The sequence below is a fragment of the Dermacentor silvarum genome, chromosome 1 (genome assembly GCF_013339745.2).
Source record: "Dermacentor silvarum isolate Dsil-2018 chromosome 1, BIME_Dsil_1.4, whole genome shotgun sequence".
NCBI classification, from domain to species: Eukaryota; Metazoa; Arthropoda; class Arachnida; order Ixodida; family Ixodidae; genus Dermacentor; species Dermacentor silvarum.
This window is the reverse complement of record NC_051154.1, coordinates 195,808,679-195,830,299: the sequence shown is the minus strand read 5'-3', so window position 1 is coordinate 195,830,299 and position 21,621 is coordinate 195,808,679. Positions and strand designations below refer to the sequence as shown.

The following is a 21,621-nucleotide window of genomic DNA, read 5'->3' as shown; positions in this document are numbered from 1 at the left end:
TCCCGGGCACATTATACATAGACAGTGTAAGGTGAATATACCTGGTAGCAAAGCTTCCATAGAAGCCCATACTTTCAGCACAGCGCAGTTCATTGGCAGTTCATGGGGATTGGCACCATCTGTGTGATGAGGGAACACTTCCGGCAGAAGAAAAAATAATGTGACACCATATCCATTAAAAACAGAAGTGACGTCATTTTGTTTTCAAAGGCGTGAAATTTGTTTTGCTGGCCTGCCATTAGAGCTGTATATTCAAATGCCCCGCCATTCAACTTGATCGGCGTTTCAAGCTTTCAGCGCAGAAAGCGATACAGGAAAAGGTCAGCCGTACGGGTGTCTAAATCGCACCACTGCGCAGAACGTACTTTCCTTGGAGGCCGACGAAAGCTTTAGGTGTAGAGGGCTGGTCTCATCGTTGGGTGTCAAGCCCGTCGGCCAGCGCAGCCGCACAAAATCAGCTAAAGTAAACAATTAAAGGGCGGTCGTAACTCACTACTTTTGACTGAACAGGTTAAGAAATAATGAAACTACCCGCGCCACGAAATTCAGACAAACGTCGACAAGCAAAACAACACAACGTGTGAGGGGGGGATATTGTAACAGGTGAACTTTACGAGCGCGCCTTTCTGCACACTTCGAGAGCTACGTAGCATTGCAAGTGGTAGCGGTGTCAATGCCCCTTCCTATGGTGGGCGCTGAAGAACGGTATTTATTTATAATGAAAAAGGGAAATAGAGCTGTCTTTACTATTCGCACCACACACATATAAAATTGATTAGAAATTTTATTTTCATTGAATGAATCAAACTGTGTCTCGTTTTAGTTAAAAATGTTTTTTTCTTTCCCAATGTTTGTTCCCTCCTCACATAGTCGCGCTTCAATCACTGCTCCCATAACCACCCTTGCTGATGTCGGTGACAATTTGTTCTGAACCGCTTTTCACCCAAACCTTCGCGACCTATTTGGATTGACCTTGGACAGTGCCTCAAACAAAAACTCTGTTTACTTGATTCACATCGAATGTTATCATTTGCCAAAGTGTTAGGCCCATGGCCACCAAAGGTACTGCATCACAAAGCAATGAAAGTACTTCAATGGTTCTTTGAAGACGCTCGAATTTGTGACAAATATTGACTCTACCGCATCATGTGTGTCTCCTTCTTACGTCCAAAGCTTGGGTGCCCCAGACGTCTTCCGACTTTGTTTCTGTGAAAACATTTTTATAGATATTTTTACTTTTAGGGCCATCTGGGGGCAAAACCCAAAATGCCACGTGACTGCACTCTGAACTCTGATTGGCGGACGCGCCACGCGAGGCGTTTTTTTTCTACTCCGAATTATAGTAAACTAGAATAAACATTCTAGTACACTGTATCCGAGTAGTAGGCTAGTAGCACGCGTCGCCGCGATTTCGTGATGGATCCTGCTGGGCACGCGTCAGAACGCGCGCGTCCCACCATCCGCGCCTGAAATCGCGCCATGCTGTTCCTGCTTCAGCGCTCGAAAGGTGGACTCACCCTCCCCGCCTTCCGCCCTTGCCCGCGCGAGAAGACGTGCAACGCACCAGGCAACTATCCGTCTCGGCCATGGAGGCCATGGTCTCGGCTCACCCTCGCATGCTTTCCCTCGCACCTACAGCATACGACGCGCGGCTATGATATCGCACTTTGACTTTATGCGGAACCTCACAGCGACGGCGCCGACGATGGCAGAAATCCACCTGGAGTACAGTGTACTAGAATGTTTTATATTCTAGTTCACTATACCTGGAGTATGCATATTGGGGGCGAGCTCCACCACTGGAAAAGTTGGCGCCACCGTCGGCGTGACGTATATGAGGGATCAAGTGGACACAGGGGCCGCGTCGTCTGCTTCGGAAGCGCCGAAGCGAGCTGAAAACGAAAGTTTAGTCCCACCTGCGCTAGGGTTGGGATTAAGTGGGTATGTTTTCCCGCTTCGGGTGTCTGATTGGCAACACTTGAAAGCACTGTAGCAAGTAATGGCTGCCTTTGAAGGCGTCCGACATGGTAGGCTATTGCTCGGTACTAGGGATGGTAATATCGATGAACGATTAATCGATTAATCGACTAAAAGTACGCCGCAAAACGATTAATTGTCATCGACGTTTACCTTTAATTTAATCGGTTTAATCGATTAAAGCAGTTCGATTAATCGTTTTCCAGACGGTGACTAAAGTGGCGTGAAAATTTTGAAATCGTACTATAGAATGCGGAGTACGAGCAACGGCAGCGCGGCTGCGAAGACAGGGCGACTGTTGACTGTTTTCCCGAGTCCTGCCGAGCTGGCCAAGCGCTTCCCCGCTTTACGCACGCGTCACACAAGGTGCCTGGGGCCGGAGTGACGCCGCCCCAGTGGAGGAAGAAATGAACTAGGAGAGAGCATTACGTGAGGCTGCAAGTCTTGGCAAGCGAACTCACCGTCAAGCCATTTCTTTCGCTTTTTACCTCGCAGTATATAGTCAGCACGTGAGCCTGAGAGACAACGTATTGGTTCGCAGTAGTTTCAAGTGGGTGCGCTCCCGTTCAGCTGCGCTGCTGCCCTGCACCCGGCAGCATTAAACCTACCACGCGCTCTGATGTGGCGATCACGTGTTGCGCCGTTACTTCATGTCAGTCGTGCTGCGATGATATCTTTTAATTTCTCCTTCCTCCATGCCCACCCTCCTCAGTAAGTGCCATTTTTAACATGCAGGGTGTTCATTTTTAAGTCTTACGGAATTTTTCGAAATCGCCTGTGGCAGGTAGCGTAATTTTTATCATTGAGCTGGGTTATTCGATGAGGCGGACATTAGCACGAGAAATCGAAACACATATTCAACTAATTAACAAAAATCACTAATTAACTTTAGTTTTTACTTTACGACACATTGCAATTTACGAATTGTAGCCGGTGAGCTTGTCAGGCGTATCCACTTGGAATGAATTTACAGAATGACACCAGCTTGGTGATATGCACCATCGTATACTCGCCGTAAAAATGCACTGTTGGTCCACTTACTTTTTTACCAAAATGCATTGAAGCACAAAAGTAACTGGAACGCCCATGTAATTAGTCCCACCCTTTGAGACATAATATCTCGAAACTGGTGTCATCCTGGAAATTCATTTCAAGTAGGTGCGTCGTGCAAACTGACCGCTACAATTCGTAAATTGCAATATGTGTCGTAAAGTAATTAACTAAGAAGTTCATTAGTCAATTTTTGTTAATTGGTTGAATATGTCTTTCGATTTCTCGTGCTACTGATGTCCGCCTCTTCGAATAACCCAACTCAACGATAAGAATTATGCTACCTGCAACAGGCGATTTTTAAAAATTCCGTAAAAGTTAAATATTGTCACGTAGTAGTGACGGTGAAGGAAACAGTCGCAAAGCTGTGAATGATGAAACAGATGTTTTATTGGGCGAACCTGTGCCCACAAAAGCAAGTTGCACTCGAAGCACAACGATAGCGGCGAACACAGTCTGCGATCGTCGAAATCTGATCAGCGGCGAAACGCGTCGGCTTTTATACATAAGTCATCGAAGGTTCCAGGGCGACCCCATCGAAGCACTGGGGTCGCCCTGGTGCCCGCGTGTCTTCCAGAAAGTACTGGACAATTTGCGTCGCTCATACAATCAGATTACATAAGCGTCCGTGACAGTAGACAACGGATAGAAGCTTCGATAACGTTCGAGAAACTTCCGTCCTGCGCCCTGCGCCGAGCGATAACGTTTAACATTTGTTAGCCGGTGAAAAGCGGTCACCGGGGAAAGATAAACAAGTAGTACACGTGTTAATATGAACACCCTGCCACTAGTCCCTAGTGGCAATTATAGTTGACCTCTAACAAATTAAACATTACTTTTTATCAAAGTTTATACGCTTGTATTTCTTATCCTGGTTCCACCTTTCAAACGTTAAATAGGTAAAATAGGTGAGTAGGTAACTGTGTTTCAGCCTTTTTAAAGCGCCCGAAAAAAAAGTCGATTAATCGATTAATCGACAAAAAACCCCGCATCGAAAGCGATTAATCGATTATACGCTAAACCGACGAACGATTAATCGTTAATCGATTAAAAAATTTCATCGACCATCCCTACTCGGTACCGCAGTGCCGGGCGCGCACGCGACGGAGCCCGGTGTCAGCCTTCACACGTACCCACAGGCCAAGAAGCTGCATGTAGCTTGGGTTGCTAAACTTAGAACCGGCAAGCAGCCATCGGCTACAACTCGGGTGTGCATCAAGCACTTCTGCGTGGAAGATATCTGCTACAGGGCCGGTATTTTGTAGCGATGCCTTTCCGATGTTAATGCCTTTTCGCGCTTGGTAAGTGGTCAGAGCGACGGTCCGCTCACGTTATCAACGGGATCAGCCAGCCGTGAGCGGTGGATGATAAGACTAGTATAGAATAAAGCATAACGCATCGCTACAAAATGCCGGCCCAGCGTCAATTGGGTCTGCGATGATCGGCGAGTATATATAGCAGAAAGCGCGCACTGAGAATCTCGCCCGTGCGCGCTGCCCGTTTAATGTCATAAGGATTTGGTCTATGAACTTGTTGATGCTAGATACTGGCAAGTTCACCAGAATAGAAAGGGAATGGTAAGAAGCACATTAAAACAGGCATAGCATATGCTCATGTTTGTGTTAGCACCAAAGAATGAATGTACTGGATTAACAAAAAGAAGCAGTGGGAAATTCCTCGCTCAGAAGACCGATAAACATACAGTGCAACGTAACTTGAGAAATAATTCGATCTTGAAATGTCCAAGAATTTAGTAGAAAAAAAATCGCTGAATCGTTGCGATGGCACATCACGAGTCGCCGTATAGCGTCGAAGTCCGTAGTTATAACGAAATTATTTTTGAAGAGCTCTGATAGCGGCCACGCAACAATGGTTGCTTGTGTACTGTCAAATGTTCATATGCTGCGGCGTAAAGCTCACGGCACGGTGCGCAAACGCGCTCGCATGCAGACGCGCAGTAGGTCGCTGTGAACCGTGCGATCGCTGCATTGACGCTTCATTCTGTTATGCTCCATTTGGTTATACAACACACTATAAGAACATGCTTCACATAGTCTGCTCTCAGCGATTGCCTACCTTTCTCACGCAAGAAGCTGGTTCAGAGAACTCCATCGCGGCGAACGCGCGCAATGGGCGTTCACTGTACGTATTCAGTAAAGAGATAGCGCTTGTAAACTATTCTGCGCTTTCTCTTTGCCCAAGATTATTATTATGACAGTAAGAAACTTCCCTCGTTTGGAGAGTACTTACAGCGGCTTCTTGTTCAACGCTCCAAATGAACGGCATATCGTTTCTTGTAAGACGAGTAAGCGGTTCAGCAATCTTTGAAAAATTACTGATAAAGCGCCGATAGTACGCGCACAGACCCAGGAAGCGTCGGACACTTTTCTTATTGGTAGGGGTTGGAAAAGTGGCCACAGCAGCAGTTTTGTCGGGATCGGGACGGACGCCTTCCGCGCTGACGACATGACCGAGAAACTTCAGCTCTTGGTAGCCGAAGTGGCATTTCTGAGGCTTTAGTGTAAGGTTAGCCGATCAGATTGCCTCGAGTACCTGACGTAGTCGGATAAGATGCTGAGAAAAACTGGTTGAAAAAAAAAAAAAAAAAAAAAAAAAACGACCACATCATCTAGGTAGACGAGGCAGCTTTGCCACTTCAGGTCGGCCAGCACAGTGTCCATCATCCGTTGAAAAGATGCTGGAGCAGAGCAAAGACCGAACGGAAGCGCCCGGAACTCGTAAAGACCTTCTGGAGTGACAAAAGCAGTTTTCTCACGGTCCCGCTCGTCGACCTCAATCTGCCAATAACAGCTTTTTAAATCAAGAGATGAAAAGTACTTAGCTCGCCGTAGCCGGTCCATAGAATCATCGATGTGTGGCAACGAGTAAACGTCTTTTTTTTTTTTTTGTGAACCCGCCGTGGTTGCTCAGTGGCTATGGTGTTGGGCTGCTGAGCACGAGGTCGCGGGATCGAATCCCGGCCACGGCGGCCGAAATTTGGATGGGGGCGAAATGCGAAAACACCCGTGTACTTAGATTTAGGTGCACGTTAAAGAACCCCAGGTGGTCCTAATTATTCCGAGTCCCCCACTACGGCGTGCCTCATAATTAGAACTGGTTTTGGCACGTAAAACCCCATAATTATTATTATATTATCTTTTTTTGTGACGTTGTTGAGCTTTCGGTAATAAACACAAAAGCGAAGCGTGCCATCCTTCTTCTTGACGAGTACGACCGGTGAAAAACACGACTGCTTGAAGGCTGGATAACGCCATCGTCAATCATTTCCTTTACTTGTGCTTTGATTGCCTCGCTTCTTTCTGCGAGACACGATACGGCTGCTGGTGGATAGGACGCGCATCGTCGTAGGTGATTATTCTGTGTTGCGCGATTTGCGTTTGACCAACTTTAGACGAAGACGCAAAGCACGCCTTGAATTCCGATAATAGTTGCCGCAGTGCCTTCTTTTTCTCCTACAGCAGCTCGTTATTGATGTCAATGTCTGCGAGCGAGGCTTCATCGGTGTCGGTTTCTTCAGAAGCGAAACACTGAAGGACGTCCTCCAAGGCTTCAGCGTAGGTGATGGCAGTGCCACGAAAAAGGTGTCGATGCTCATTTGTAAAATTTGTGAGCAATATTTCAGCCCGGCCATCTCGAAGGTCAACGATCCCTCGTGTCGCGCAATTTCCTAGGTTGAGCAAAAGGGAAATGTTTCCTTCTGCTAGGACTTTACCGTTTCGCGCCCTTTCAGATATATCACCTGAACCATAACGCTGGCACGGGGCGGTATAGTCACGCTGTCGTCGGAAACGCGAAGTCCTGCTCTATGGCGGCAGGCAGCATCTTGTGTCGTTGCGTTCCTCGCAGAGAAAGTGATGTAACGCTTCCTGAGGTCGATGATGGCACCATATTACCGGAGAAAATCCATTCCAAGGATTAAATCACGGGAACATTCCCTCAGGACAATGCAGCTAGCGAGAAACGTGCAATTTCGGATTCCTATCCTAGCGGTGCTCACGCCAAGCGGTGTGATAACGTGTCCGCCAGCTGTACGAACTTGCGTCCCAGTCCAAGGCATAATAACTTTCTCGAGAAGGCTCGCCAATTTTTCACTAATAATCGAGTAATCAGCACCAGTGTCGACTAGCGCACTGACATTTCTCCCGTCGACGAGCACAGGTATGTTCATCGCGATCTTGTCTGCAGGCTGAGGTACAGGCGTCGCCAAATCTCTGGCTACAGGCGTCGTCGAATCTCCGTCGGGTCGAGGTCGCGTCGATTGGAGGTCTTCAGCACGTCGCGTATCGGCGGCCTCGCCTCGAAAGGTCGCTGACGTCAGTTTTGCAGGCGAGGGCTCGGCGACCATCCCTGTGTCATCCTCGATGTACCTTCACGACTTGGATAGGATCGCCGCGGTGATGGCGATCGCGACTGGCGTCTCGCTGACTGAGGCGCGCGCTGCTGGGCGATGAACGCTTCAATTTCGGGTGGCCTCTGTCCGAACCGGGGTCGAGGTGAATTGGCAGCGTAACCCTGCAGTCCAAGTTGGCGGTAGTGACACTCTCGGTATACGTGACCCGCCTCACCACAATGATAACAAAGTGGTCGTCCGTCGGGCGTGCGCCTAATGTCCGATTTACATGTGACACGTGTGACAGGGTGGTTTTCGGGAAAGTAAGGTACCGCCTGTGCCGAGTGGAGTGCAACGGAACCTAGTGGAGCTGATGCAGGGATGGAGCCAGGCGCGGATCCAGGGGGGATGTCCGGATGTCCTGACCCCCCCCCCCCCCTTCAGATTTCTGCATCACCCCATCGCTGACAGGGGGATGGCCCTGTCGCAAAAAAAAAGTATCGCCACCAGCATTCTTCAAAATTATTTTTCGCGAGTACCAGTGGTATGAGCCATGTAGAAGTAAAGCTAGCTCGCTCACAAGCTTAGTTGTATTCCGTAGGGGTGTGGTGTCGCGGACTTGCCGTAGTTATTTTTTCTCATGAACACCTTGGACCTCCTGGCGCCGGCCGTGCCTTACTCTTCCCATCGGTGGCGTCGAATGAACGAGGGGACGTGCCTTTTGCCAAGCACGCAGATGTCCGCGCGAGCGCCTTCGCAACTGATCAACTCAGTTCCCGATCGGGGTGTCATCGGTTGCCTCATTGGCTGTCATCGGTTCCGCGACCAACCTGCTTAATGAAAGAGATCTATCGCTGAAGTGTTCATATATAAATAATAACAACTAACAGCTAAACTAAGAACTTCGCATAGGCAACTTTTTTTTTAAGCTGTAGCACTCAGTGTGATCACTGGTTTTGGCACGTAAAACCCCAGAAAGAAGTGTGATCACAGTTACACGTTGACAATATCCAGTATGAGCACAGTACGGTTCGTACGCTACAAGTCAAGTTTTTCATTGTAACTTCACAGTTTTATTGTCGTACATTAAGCATAGGAGGCTCAAAGCCGTCGGATCCGTTTATCTGAGTGGCCGTTCTCGCGGAGCGGGGCGAAGCCTCGAGCAGCGGCTGCGAAGTGGGGGAGCGTGACGTCAGCGGCCAACGCCAGCGCGCGGGCGTTGGCCGCTAACCACGCGTGGTTAGAGAAACGGGAGCAGATGCGCGCCTTGTGTAAAAGGATGACGTCGCGTGGGAAGCAAAACATGTAGACGCTGGCTCGCGCTCTCGGCTACTAGGCCACATCGTTCTTGTAGGTGACGTCGTGAGTCTTCTTCATACGCGGTGATTCGCATATCGTAAACAACCAGCGTAGTGGTTGCCGCGTTGGAGCTCCAAAGCAAACGAAGGTGTTTCAGCCGAACACAAAGAATCTTCTTAAGGAAATCAAGGTGTCCCAACAGAACTCCAAAGATGGACCCGTGCTTACGCATTTATAACAAACCTGCGACAGATCATCCCAAATTTTATTTTAAGAAACAATTAATACAGGCTAGATATACCGGGTGTTCAAAATTAAGCTTTATGGTGTTCTTAAAATTAGGCACTGGGAGGCACGTAAAGACCACCTGGGCAAATAAGTTATGTGGCCAGGGGGACACAAACTGAGATAATAATTATTGCTGTCAGCAGCCGAATATTACCTAAAATTGAATAATTAACTATTTATCGACTGCAGTAAGTGTGTATGTTTGTATTGAAAAGTTAGAGGCAGCCGTGTTTCTACACAGTTTCACTTAATAGAATTCTTCTAGCATGTCTATTCTCCAAGATATCCAACTCCAAATTTTAATTGTCGTTCGCATGATTACGCATGCAAGAGAGTGAGGATTGGCGCAAAGCTCCTCCATGATGTGACGCGGCTGTTGGGTGCGGCGTTTAGTCTGACAACGCGGCGGAGGCATTGGCAAAGATAATAACTGTCCCCCTTCCCCTGACGGCTGGCGAAATAAAAGAAATCGAAGAACCCGTAACCGCTGTCGTAACACGCGACCGCGCAGCCTGTAAAGCTGGCGGCAGCTGCCATGCCGAGATAATGGCGCGAGCGGAGAAGCCGGAGGGCAATGCGCGTGCGTAATGGTGACTAGACGACGGGGCATGGTCATTTCCTGGGCTACGCAAATAAAGTGACTGCTGATTTCCAAGTATTGTAAGTTTTATTGAAATCAAAAGCAACAACTACACCATCAACAATTAACAGAAACCTTTTTAGCTATGCTAACGAATATTTCATATATACTGCCGTTTTAAGTTTGATGTTGTCATGCACAAATTTCATGACAACACTTCACCCATCAGGATGTCAATGCCCTAAAAACGTTCAAATGCCTCCCTTCCACAGCAACGCAAAGCATAAACCACTCCCGCGTCGATTCCATAACTCTTCGCAGTACGACAATAGAAATTTGGAGTCGGATATCTCGGAGCACGAACACGCTAGAATAATTCTTCCGACCGATACTGTGTAGAAACACTACTGTCTCTAAGTTTTCAATACAAACATACCCACTTACTGCAGTCAACAAAAAAAATAATTGTTCAACTTAAGGGAATTCGGCTGCTCACAGCGATAATTATCCTCTCACTTTGTGCCCACCTGGCCACATAAGTTATTTGCACAGGTGGTCTTTGCGTGCCTCCCAGTGCCTAATTTTAAGGAAACCATAAATCTTAGTTTTGAACACCCTGTATTATCAGGCACAGCCGCCAAGCACATGGCTGTATTGGGTAACGTCCTTTTCCCTTATGCTCGGAGAAACCGATACCTGGCTTCGCTATAGGGCTTCTTCCTCTTTATGGGGTTTTACGTGCCAAAACCAGTTCTGATTATGAGGCACGCCGTAGTGGAAGGCTCCGGATTAATTCTGCCAACCTGGTGTTCTTAAACGTGCACTACAACGCAAGCACACGGGCGTTTTTGCATTTCGCCTCCATCGAAATGCCGCCGCCGCGGCCGGGATTCGATCCCGCGATCTCGTGCTCAGCAGCGCAGCACCTGAGCTGACTGAGCCACCACGGCGGGCTAGAGGTGTTGCTCTAGCCGTATAAGACGCGGGTTTATCGTGAGCAGAAACGGTGCATTTCGGTAAATGAGAAAGGCTACTATCATCATCATCATCATCATTGACAGAAGCTGACCCCCCCCTCAGAAAAAACCTGGATCCGCCCCTGGATGGAGCGGCTCAAGAGAGAGAGAGAAAAAAAAAAAGTAAAGGAAAGACAGGGAGGTTAACCAGAGATTGTCTCCGGTTGGCTACCCTGTACCGGGGGAGGGGTAAAAGGAAGTGGAGTAGGTCAACAAAGTGCCTTTTTAATAGAGTGTGTAGAGAACAGCAGTGCAGTTGTGTTTAGGTGAGAGGGTTCCTTAAAAAAATTGGTGGGAAATGTAGGCAGGTTATTCATATGCGAGTTGGCATCAGTTTGTACAGAAAAATACTTGGAACAATCTATAAATAATACCAGCATACTTATGTGGCGCTGGAACAGGTGGATAGCAAATGACGATGTCGTCAGCTATCGACTTCCGGTTCGAGGGTTGGCGCTTCTGTTGCTTCGTTCAGCCTTGTCAGCAGTTTCTACAGTGCGATTTCCTGCTGTTCGCGAAGAAAACACGCTTCAGAAACATGATTATGGTTGGCTGCTCGGCATTAGGATGCGCGAACTCTTCCGTGAAAGGAAAAAAAAAAATTCGTTTAGTAGACCAGCTCAATTACCAGAATTGTGCTATGTGCCACAGGCAACCTCCAAAAAATTTATTTAAGGTTGCGTGGGGCAGATAGTTAATGAGCTGGTCTACTGGAAGAGGCGGACATTACTTCCACAAGAAATTGAAATGCATAATCGACCAATCAACAAAAAATCACTAATTAAGTTTTTAACTAATTACCTAATCGCCCATATTGCAATTTACAAATTGTAGCCGTGGAGTTCGCATGGCGGATTCACTTGGAATTAATTCTCAGGATGACACCAGTTTCGAGATATTATTTCCCGAACTTTGCGGAGAAGTGCATTGGCGCTCTAGTTAATTTCTTAACAAAACGTCGCTTTATACATTGAAGCACCAACTTAATTTCTCAGCGAAGTTCGGGAATTAATTCCAAGTGGATCCGCCTTGCGAACTCCACGGCTACAATTTTTAAATTGCAATAGAGGCCATCAGGTAATGTTAAAAACTTAATTAGTTAATTTTTATTGATTAGTCGATTATGCATTTCAATTTTTTGTGCAAGTAATGACCGCCTCTTCGAGTAGACCAGCTGATTAACTAGACGTGGGCTATCTGCCACAGGCAACCTTAAATAAATTTTGAACGTGTTCGCTGAAACACCATATATATATATATATATATATATATATATATATATATATATATATATATATATATATATATATATATATAAATTCTAAATTTTAAATTTTGAGTGGCAGGCAGGTGGGCAAGATCTAATTTTGTGTTTAGGGTCAATGTACATTCCGGATGATACATTAGTTTTCGTTTTTCGTAAAAGAAGTGATGTGAATTTCGAACAAAGTAAAACATCTTATATTCCGCCCCTTTTCAGGATCGCCGGACAGATGCGTGCGCGCGACCTTGGCGCTTGTGTAACTTATCTGGCGTTGTGCGTATGCTGTGCACTGTGCATATGCACTTGCTGTGCATTCGAAAACTTCGTAGTGCAGTCACAAAGCGGCTGCGACACATCAATCAATCCATCTAAACGTATGACGAGGACAGCAAATACGTAGCGTACGAGAAAACAACTAACCTTTTATCGACGAACTCCGTAGCCTGAACGCCCCCCTTGCGTACTCTGGGTAACCTCAGGTGCGAACCCGTCGGTCACAGCAGTCTCACGAAGACCGCTGAAGCAGACACTTGTGCGGTTTTCCTTACTCACTTCACGTAAAAACTTTTCATTGAACGATTTGACTCGCGGTGTAATACCCCTGACACAGGGGCACTCTAAAGTCCTTTAGGTAAGGGGACATCCACCGGAAAGGCGTTCAAGCGCAGTCACACACGACAAAGGAGTATCTCCCTCCCGGCAAAGTTTCTTTGCAGGAAAGAAGATCGGGCATCTACTTTTCGAGCCGAAAGGTGTACTCACGCATACAGCGTGCACAACTCATCAATAGACGAAAACGTGTTACATAACTACGGTGCCCCGTAAGTATTTTTTTTTACCTTCGAAAATGTATTAATGTTTAGCGGTAATGCGATTTGTCAAACGTTAAAGATTTACTCTAGCTATGCTCTCAGACGCTCGCACCACGTCGCTAGCGTCACCATGTTGAATTACCAATATGCGCATCATAAGCCATGCGTCAAACACACAGCTGTTCGTCTTACAAACACGTTGATCCACCTGGTAACGCTTTGCGTAATCCCAAACGATGCTGGGTAGCCAGCTACCAGCGAAATAATTCGCATAACATCGATTCCCACAGTGTGTGGGATCTGCTTCATGTTTCCCTTTTATTTTTTGACACATCTTTCTCACAGTACACAAATACTTTTTTTGCCTTGTAGCACCGCATGTAACCTAATGATATGAAATTTTACATGTTTCGTGGTTTTGTCAGGCGGATAAAATTTTCAATCAATAGGAATATTTTACTAAGAAATATTGGACTAACGTCGTCGTCGTAAAGCCATCGTCAAACTTGCTTCTAGTGTCGGCGAAGCGATCAGCAGTTGGACCAGCCGCAAAACCGGGGCTTGTCGAGCGCCACAAATGTCGACGTGGAGCACTGAATGCAGGCGGGTGTCTCCAACACTGATAATTCGGTCACCAGACCGTGGTCAGTCCTTCTGGCAAGGATGGTTAAGCGCTCCGGTGCGTTGGTGATATAGTTCCTGAAGTGCACGTGCATTCCGCGGATCAGTGGCAGGCGGCTCATGCAGCATTGGACGTCGATATTCACGCTTTCCACGGATTCTTGAGCATTCGACAGCACGCAAACAAAAATCAGGCTTTTTGCCTCCGACAGCTCTAGCCAAAACGCTTTCCACCCCACCGGTAGTCGCTCGTGCTCGATGGTCAAAGAACTGAGCTTGGTGTTCTTCTTCAGGACACTTCCGAGACCTCCTAAATAAGGGTCAAGCAGCACGTTGAGGCCACAGAGGCGAAGCTCGGTAACGCAGCAAGCTTCGAGGAAAGAGATCGAATTAAAACCCGGCACATTGTACAGCGTGAGCCTATGAAGCCCTGGCGCCATTTTCCGGATCTCGAATGGCTGGTAGCTGAAACAGGACGCGCATGGCAACTGAAACGGGCCAGGGAAGTTGCTACGGATGTCCAGTTCCTCGAGCACGGGACAGATGACGGCAAGGTGCTCCAGAGAGAACATTGCGGGCTTCAGTGCACACGGTGCCAGTGACAGGGCTCTTAGGTGCGTCAGTGCCGAACGTTCGGCGACGGAAGGGAACGTAAGATTAATGGGGAAATGGAACTCGTTCAAGTTGAGCTCTGTGATCGCGCTGAAGGCTGTGAAGAAACAGCACAGGTATTCGGCGATCGCATTAGGAACGAACATCAGCAGATGTTCCGGAGGCGTGCGTTCTACGATGGCCTTCGGAATTGAGACGAGCGTCAGAGCTCGGATGTGGTTGAATGTGTACACTTCGGCAAGCCTCCTAAGCTTAGCCGCGGCAGTCTGCATTGCGTGCACCGTCAGAACCATCTGAGATGTTCGTGGTGGTGGGATGAGGCCCAACACGAGCTGGTCCAAGTCGACGATGGTGCTGAAGCACAGAGGTCCCTGCCAGTAGTAAGTCACGTTTCCGCACAAGGCCAGATGGGTGAACAACCTCTCATGAACCGCAGGCATTTTCATAAACTCCCGGTATAGATGAACGCTTTCATCCGTCGTGTACGTGAACTCGAGGAGACCTGCGGGGCGTTCTTTCGCGAGTCGAGCCCAATGCCGAATAGACTTGGCGTGAGTACCGCTAAGTGTGTGCACGTGCAAACGCTTCATTCTGGGACACTGATGCAGGAATGACAACAAATGCTCATTGCTGAAGTGTTCGGCGCACTCCAATTGCACATACATAAATTTTAGTGCACATGGATTTTGTCGTGCGACTCCGATAAGATCAGGAATGCACTTCCAGATGTGACAGCAAAAGAGCGTCCACTCGAGCCGCTGCAGGGAACGAAGACAGTTGGCCACGAGAGGGAAAAAAGCGCACGGGTCGAAGGTGCAGCCGACACAGTATAGCTCGGTCAACTGATCGCACGCGGAGACGTTAGCCATGAGGGCACCCCCATAGGTCACCGCAGAGCAGTTGGTGAGATGCAACACACGTACGTGTCTACGGCCGCATTTCTCGAGTAGTCTTTGGAGGTGGCACACATCGTTGTTAGCGGCCACACGAATAGTGTGCAAGGCGCTCTCGCTACAGTTCAGCGCTGCGAAGTTCTTCCCGAGCGCTGCGACGTTGAGGCGTGACTCGGCGTCCAGGAAATGTAGGACGGTGATCCAAGCTCTTCTCGGGAGGTAGCCGTAATCGCGTACCACCTGAGGACCGATTGGTTCAGTCACTGCATTCGTCGAAGTTTCAGAGGCCGAGTGTTGCCTGGAAGGTCCAGGCTGGTTGAATCTTGCCTGCATGAGTGTCGTTCGCCTACTACGCCTGACCGTTCACTTGAAGCGCCGGGCGAACAGCTGGCCTTTCCTGGAGCTCGCTGTCTTATAACCTAGTCTCAAGCTTTGCAGATACGGTGGGCGTTGTGACGAAACAAATTCCGCCAATCTTGGATAATAGTGTGCTGGCGATAGGAACGCTAATTTGTTGAAGTCCTCTCTTTTCCTTGCGAATAACTGCGCAGGCTCAGACAAAGAGCGGTGACAGGGTGCACACAGTGCTGACTTGCGGCAGCGATTTATATCAAGAATCTGCGGACCTATCTGCCTATGCTCCATCTCAGCTTGCGTATTCGGTTCTAAAGATGCTTTTCGAACGGGTCTTTATCATGACATTTACTTTCTTGGTTATGCCGATCAAAGTACTACTAAAATTTCCAAAAATTGGTACGTTAAAGATAGCTGACGTACACAATTTACAAATTCGTAACTTTGTACGAAAAACCGATATCACAGTTCTGTTAACTGTATCTGTTTAACACTTGAACCAGACAAATTGTAGGTCTGTGAGGTCACGACTTGCGTGGAATCATTACTAGGCTTAGGGGAGTTTCGCAGAAGCGCTTACTACTCGCAATTAAGTGATATTCTATTCCAATATATGGAAACTCCAGACAAATTTTTGCTGTCGTAGTTGCCGTGAGGTTCCGTATTAAGTCAAAGGGCGATAATATCGCGCCCCGTGCACCGTATGCATGCTGTGAGTGCGAAGGAACGCGTGCGAGGGTGAGCCGAGGCGGATGGTTGCTTGATGCACGCCGTCCTTCCGCGCGCTCACTGCTGTAGGGTCACATGATCAAGCACGTGTAAAGGGTGGGGAGAGGGGGTATTTTGAGCGCGCGGTAACGGGACCAAGCTCGCTATGAGGGGGAGTGGACAGGTGAGCGCGCGTCTCCTTTAATCCGGCCGTGGCGGGACATCGCTGTCCGCGCGGCTGAGTGCATATATAGACGGCCCGCACGCCTTATCTTGGAGGTATTCTGCGACGAGTGCAATGCCTTGGGATCGTGATGGCTGGTCGCTTCATGTGCGCTGTTTTCCTGCGCGCCTAGTGTTGGAGATCGTGAATCCCAAGTGTCCGATGCACTTTGTAACGAGAGGCAGCACGAAGCGTTCCCTCCCAGAGGCCGTCGCTCTTCATAACGCTACCGTTGTGACCGACTGTGTGTGCGTGATACCATGCTTGTTAATTTAATTAAGAAACGAATGTTTACTGCAATTTATATGACCGACAAAACTACTAATCGTACTTCGTGTATTTCTATAATACCTTGCTATCGCTAAGAATGCTTCGTCTTTCGGGAAAAACTGCCAATTTTTTAAAACACTGTTTTAATTTTCTCCATTTTAGATGTCTCAATAGGGGCAGTTTACAAAAGAGTGATTTTTTTTTTGTAAAGTACAGAGTTGTAAATTTATGCTTCAGGGGTGCATATGGTTCACGAGGCGTTAATTCTGCCTCGTGCGCTATTCTTAGCTACGAAATTACAATAGCCAATAGCCAATTTAGTTTTTTTTTATTGCACGCTCTTGGGGTGCTAGAGACCTTAGATGGCGGTCAGGTTGACGTGTAAATGAAAACTATATAGTGTGTGTCCCAGCTAACCCGAGCCAAGCTAATTGAGAAAAAAAAAGAGAAAACAAAATAGGACGATAAGACAAAGTGTGTATTGCGCAAACTGGTGAATATTTAGGTTACCATTCCGTACCTAATTCGAGAAAATGATATTACTAATTACTTGCGCAATTGCCTAAGATCTCATGTCAGGTTGTGCATCACATTCGAAAGCATCATGCCCACTTGTTTTGATTTCGCTACGTCCTTATTTTTTAGCCCTCTGCGGCGATTTCCTGGTATTTGAGAGTTTCCGAGGCCAACCAAAATGTGTTCTGCGTGCAAGCACTGTGGCGCTGTTGTTGATGTCAAGGCTCGACCGTCAGGGACATTTTGTTACGACGTGTTGTGCAAAAAAGGATTGCCGTAGTCGAATCTGAAAATAAATGCATGTAGAAATAAAACTGCAAATAAAAATGGCTATATTTGGCTACAAATATTTTTTCCTCTTTTTTGTGTCTGGTTACATTTGGGCTACAATTTCTCTAGCTTTGAGCTACGCCGCCTCGTCCGACCTGGCAACACTGTGGTACGCATTAACGATCCGTGTTTGAGAGCAAGGGGGAAAGCCAAGTGTGAACAACCGATAAGAAAAGAAAAAAAAATGTCACATGGCATTATGCTGGCGTTGTACACGTCTGGTTCTAGACAGCGAATCACCTTTCGCTGTAGCTTCACGCCTTCCTCTTCGGGACGACTGCTATACCGCTGAAGTGCAAATAAAAATGGCTATATTTGGCTACAAATATTTTTTGCTCTTTTTTGTGTCTGGCTACATTTGGGCTATAATTTCTCTAGCTTTGAGCTACGCCGCCTCGTCCGACCTGGCAACACTCTGGTACGCATTAACGATCAGTGTTTGAGAGCAAGGGGGAAAGCCAAGTGTGAACAACCGATAAGAAAAGAAAAAAAAAATGTCACATGGCATTATGCTGGCGTTGTACACGTCTGGTTCTAGACAGCGAATCACCTTTCGCTGTAGCTTCACGCATTCCTCTTCGGGACGACTGCTATACCACTGACGTACGTGCACGGCTTATCCCGCTCTCCGTGAGCAAACTAAGGGAACTGAAAAGGCAATGAACAGTGAATCCCACTATGTACAGGGGCACACCATAAAGTACTTAATTTATTTTGTTGGGGGCTTGCAGACATCAAAATTTCCACAATAGTGCTTACATTTGTATTGAACTCACCGCGATGCTCAGTATCATAAAGATGATAAAAATGTATAGCATCTATGGATCTATCTATCTATCGTGGGTCAAGAGGGCTTTAAGAGGTCAGAAGAGCGCTTCCAATTAATTCTGACCACCTTGAGTTTCCTTTACAGCGAAGCTGTATATGGCTGGGCGAAACCAAAATCCGTCCGTCCCATGGGCGCAGCAATGTGGGTCGATCGTGGATGATTGTGCAGAAATGGTACAAGCGCAATGGCACATACCCCTGTGGACTACGGTTGGTAGGCTCCGGGATCGGTAACGCGCCCTTGAACGACCCTTGCCACACATAAGACAGAAGGAGAGGCGCGCCATTGGCTGCGCCGTCAGTGACGTCGTTCTCTCCGTCGTAGCCGAGAGCGCGTGCAGCAGTTTCTCTCCGACTTCAACATGGGTAGACCACGCATCGTACGAACTCCTGAACAGCAGGCAGCTGACGAAGATATTCTACCGTGAGAGAGATCGTGTTCGCCGTGCCAATGCTGCAGTCCGGACACAAGAATAGGCCCGGGTGGCCGAGCGCAAGCAGCACAGCAACTGCGTACCTAGGATCCGGCAGCCTACCAAGCCGTCGTTTAATGAAGCGTTGGGATTAACCCAGTGATAAACACCGGGGCCGCAAGTTTCAGCTTCGCTGGTTAACCATCTGTACGGAGTGCTTGGGCGGTGCTTTTTCTTTTTATCGTGCACTCAAACCAAAAAGCGTTTTCATTATCGCAATGTGGCCACAGGGACCCGAAAAAAAGCTATTGCATGACATCGCCCTCAACAGCGTAACAACACAGTTGCTGAGTCATTGCAAAAAAGTTCAATTTTATTTTTCATCGTTCATAGGAAATGCAAGATAACTCGCTTGTACTGCTTTTACGTATTTGAAATACTGTACTGAAAATGCTGTACTTTAGATTTCTGTTCTTTATTTTTTCTTCGAGTGGGGCTAGCTGGTATGACATCGTTCTGTTTACGGCGCTATACTGTTCACACAAAAGACAACATAAATGAAACTGACACACACGTGCACAATCGTACAACTCAGGCACAGGAAAGCAGAACGATGTATTTTAGATACTTTTGTGAGTTTTTTGGTGCTTCTCAAATACTTTTACGCAATTCTGTATTTAGTACTGGGACACAAATACTTATTTTGTGCTCTTTCTCACGATATTTTTTAAGATACTTCAATGAAAGATGACTGGTTGCAGGTGTATCACTCAATTGAAGAGCCATTATCATCACATCATCGTGTGGCGAAAAAGGCATGCCTCCGCTGATCTTTATGATGGAAATATGCGACAGTCTTGGCATGACCGCGTTGGGCGAGGCGGCAAGCTTTGCTCTGCAGTTGACTTGCTTCGCACTATAGTATAATATGGTGCAGCAAGGTCCGGCACAATAGAATCAGTTTTCTTTCCACATCTCGCCGGCGAACTACATTGAAAGTTCAGCAGCGCAATAACTAAGCGGATACCTTAAGACAATGAGGAGCAAGACGATGCGACATCGATATCGCAGTCTTGTACCAAATGAAAAAGCTTTCACTTTTGTCCGTCAATTGCTTCCATGCAGTTGGTTTCCACCATGGCCTCGACCTTCATCAGCGCTTCGTGTCACAAGAGCAATGCGGCACTTTTTGAAGACGTCCGAGCTGTGCGACCGCCTTCGAGTGTGCGGTGAACGCTGTTGTGCGTGCGCACGCGAGTGCACTTGTTCTCTCTCACTTTCTCAATTTTGTCTCTCACATTCGCCCTGGTTTCCACGTCGGTGGCTTCTACAAAAAGAAGAGGGAGAGGCTATTTAACGCAAATTCCGCAGCTTTTCCCGAAGGCGAACCAAAATATTCGGTAATTGTACCCTTTTCTTTGCTTGACAAAATAAAGCGGATCGATGATACATAATTTTGTTTTGTTTGTGCAATCACTTGTATTTTGAAAGTATCATAAAAGTAACGAATTAAGCTTTTTTAATATTTTGTACTCTACTAAGATACTTTTGGAATTGGGATATTTAGTACTCTACTGAGTGAATTGTTTACCTCGTATACGCATTTGATCATAGATACTCAGTATCTTCCGTCATTGTATTTTTTACCCACCGTGGTTGCTTAGGGGCTATGGTGTTGGGCTGCTAAGCACCAGGTTGCGGGATCGAATCCCGGCCAGGGCGGGCGCATTTTGATTGCGGCGAAATGCGAAAACAACCGTGTACTTAGATTTTGGTGCACGTTAAACAACCTCAGGTGGTCTAAATTATTCCGGAGACCCCCCACTACGGCGTGCCTCATAATCAGATCGCGGTTTGGTCACGTAAACCCCGATAATTTAATTTTTAATTGTATTTTTGACACGTAAAACTCCAAAACATATTTTTGTTTTTAGACAAAGTGCTAACACCATCTGCTGTGCATATTTTCTAGCGCTTCTAAGTATGTTAAATCCGGGAGGTGCTATCCCGGCGTCATTCATGTCACTATGTAGCCATGTTTCTGTGACATGAACAATTTGAGGTAAAGGGGATGCGACCAAAGAAACAAGATCTGTAAATTTGTTATTAAGTCTTGTGCTTTAACATTCAGGATACAGAGGTATGATGCCGTTGTAGCGAGGGTTCGTTCGTCAATCCGTTGTAAGAAACCGAATAACGTGACTAGGGAACTTTATTGATTTTGTTAGAGATGGCATCGTAGATCATCCACAAACGCGTGGTCTCATCTCGGGCCTTCAAATGTAACCGTTAGCTTGGAATGCGGCGGTAGCAACCTATAGTTTGTTTTATTATTTTTTTTTAGGACAGAACGCACATGCTCAGAAATATCCTCGGATACACGAAATTCGATACCTTGTAACTTGAAACTATTCTGCCCAAATTTTGTTCTATCATTCTTATCATTTGCTTCTGGAAGCTGATTTTCATGCGCAAGTTTGCGGAAAGAACGCCGTAAATCGTGAAAGTGTGACATTGCATATACTGCTGATTTTGATAGCGTAGCAAGAACGGGAATGCAGGTGTACTTTGGAAACTTCGGTGTGCTAGCTCGTATATGCAGAAGGGCTTGTTTGTTGTCTAAAGCACATATGATGGATTTTTATAACGCGATAGCGTTAAGGGCCGCGTGTTACAGAAAAACCGGCGTCGGCGTGGATGTCGGCGTCCGTGGCGGAAAAAATCATCCCCAACCGCCCCGACCGCTCAGGCCCTCCGCGTGGCGCAAGGTGTTAGCGAAGGCGAAGCTCATCCCAAACCATCCCAACCGCGCAAGCCCTCCATGTGGTGCAAGATATTGGTGAACAAAAAATGAATTTCTCACAGTGAAATCCGTCAGAAAAACGGTAAAGTACGACTTAACCCTTTCGGCCCTGGTGTCCTATAAAAAGGACACCAGGCAAACACAAGCAGGATGACAGTCTCACACCGCTAAACAGCACTAATTTCGATTTCTTCACTGGAAATTGTCAAAAAATGGGCTTTTTGCGAGTGTGCAGACGATTGCGCGTCTTACATCTTAGTTGCAGTATTCAAATGCGTAAGGACAGAAAAGGGGTTAAACAAAAGGGCGGGTTAAGTCGGCCTCAGGGGGGGGTTACAACCCCCGAATCCCCCCCCGTCGGTGCGCCACTGCAGTCTCACACCGTATCTTCCTATTTGTGCAGGTCGGTCATT

General features: G+C 47.1%; 1 protein-coding gene and 1 long non-coding RNA gene across 3 annotated transcripts in view; one reads left to right on the top strand and one right to left on the bottom strand.

Moving 5' to 3' along the window:
• Positions 1-13,167: 13,167 nt before the first annotated feature.
• LOC125941527 (uncharacterized) overlaps positions 13,168-21,621 on the bottom strand; it is a 96,799-nt gene continuing 88,345 nt past the window's right edge. For both annotated transcript variants that reach the window (XM_049658991.1, XM_049658994.1), the window contains exon 2: positions 13,168-14,290. In XM_049658991.1, coding sequence (XP_049514948.1) covers positions 13,168-14,290 — 1,123 coding nt within the window. The remainder of the gene's footprint in view (positions 14,291-21,621) is intronic.
• The window catches only part of LOC125941530 (uncharacterized), a 96,028-nt gene continuing 88,107 nt past the window's right edge, over positions 13,701-21,621 (top strand). Inside the window, exon 1 of the long non-coding RNA XR_007464419.1 lies at positions 13,701-13,812. This is a non-coding gene — a long non-coding RNA (uncharacterized LOC125941530). The remainder of the gene's footprint in view (positions 13,813-21,621) is intronic.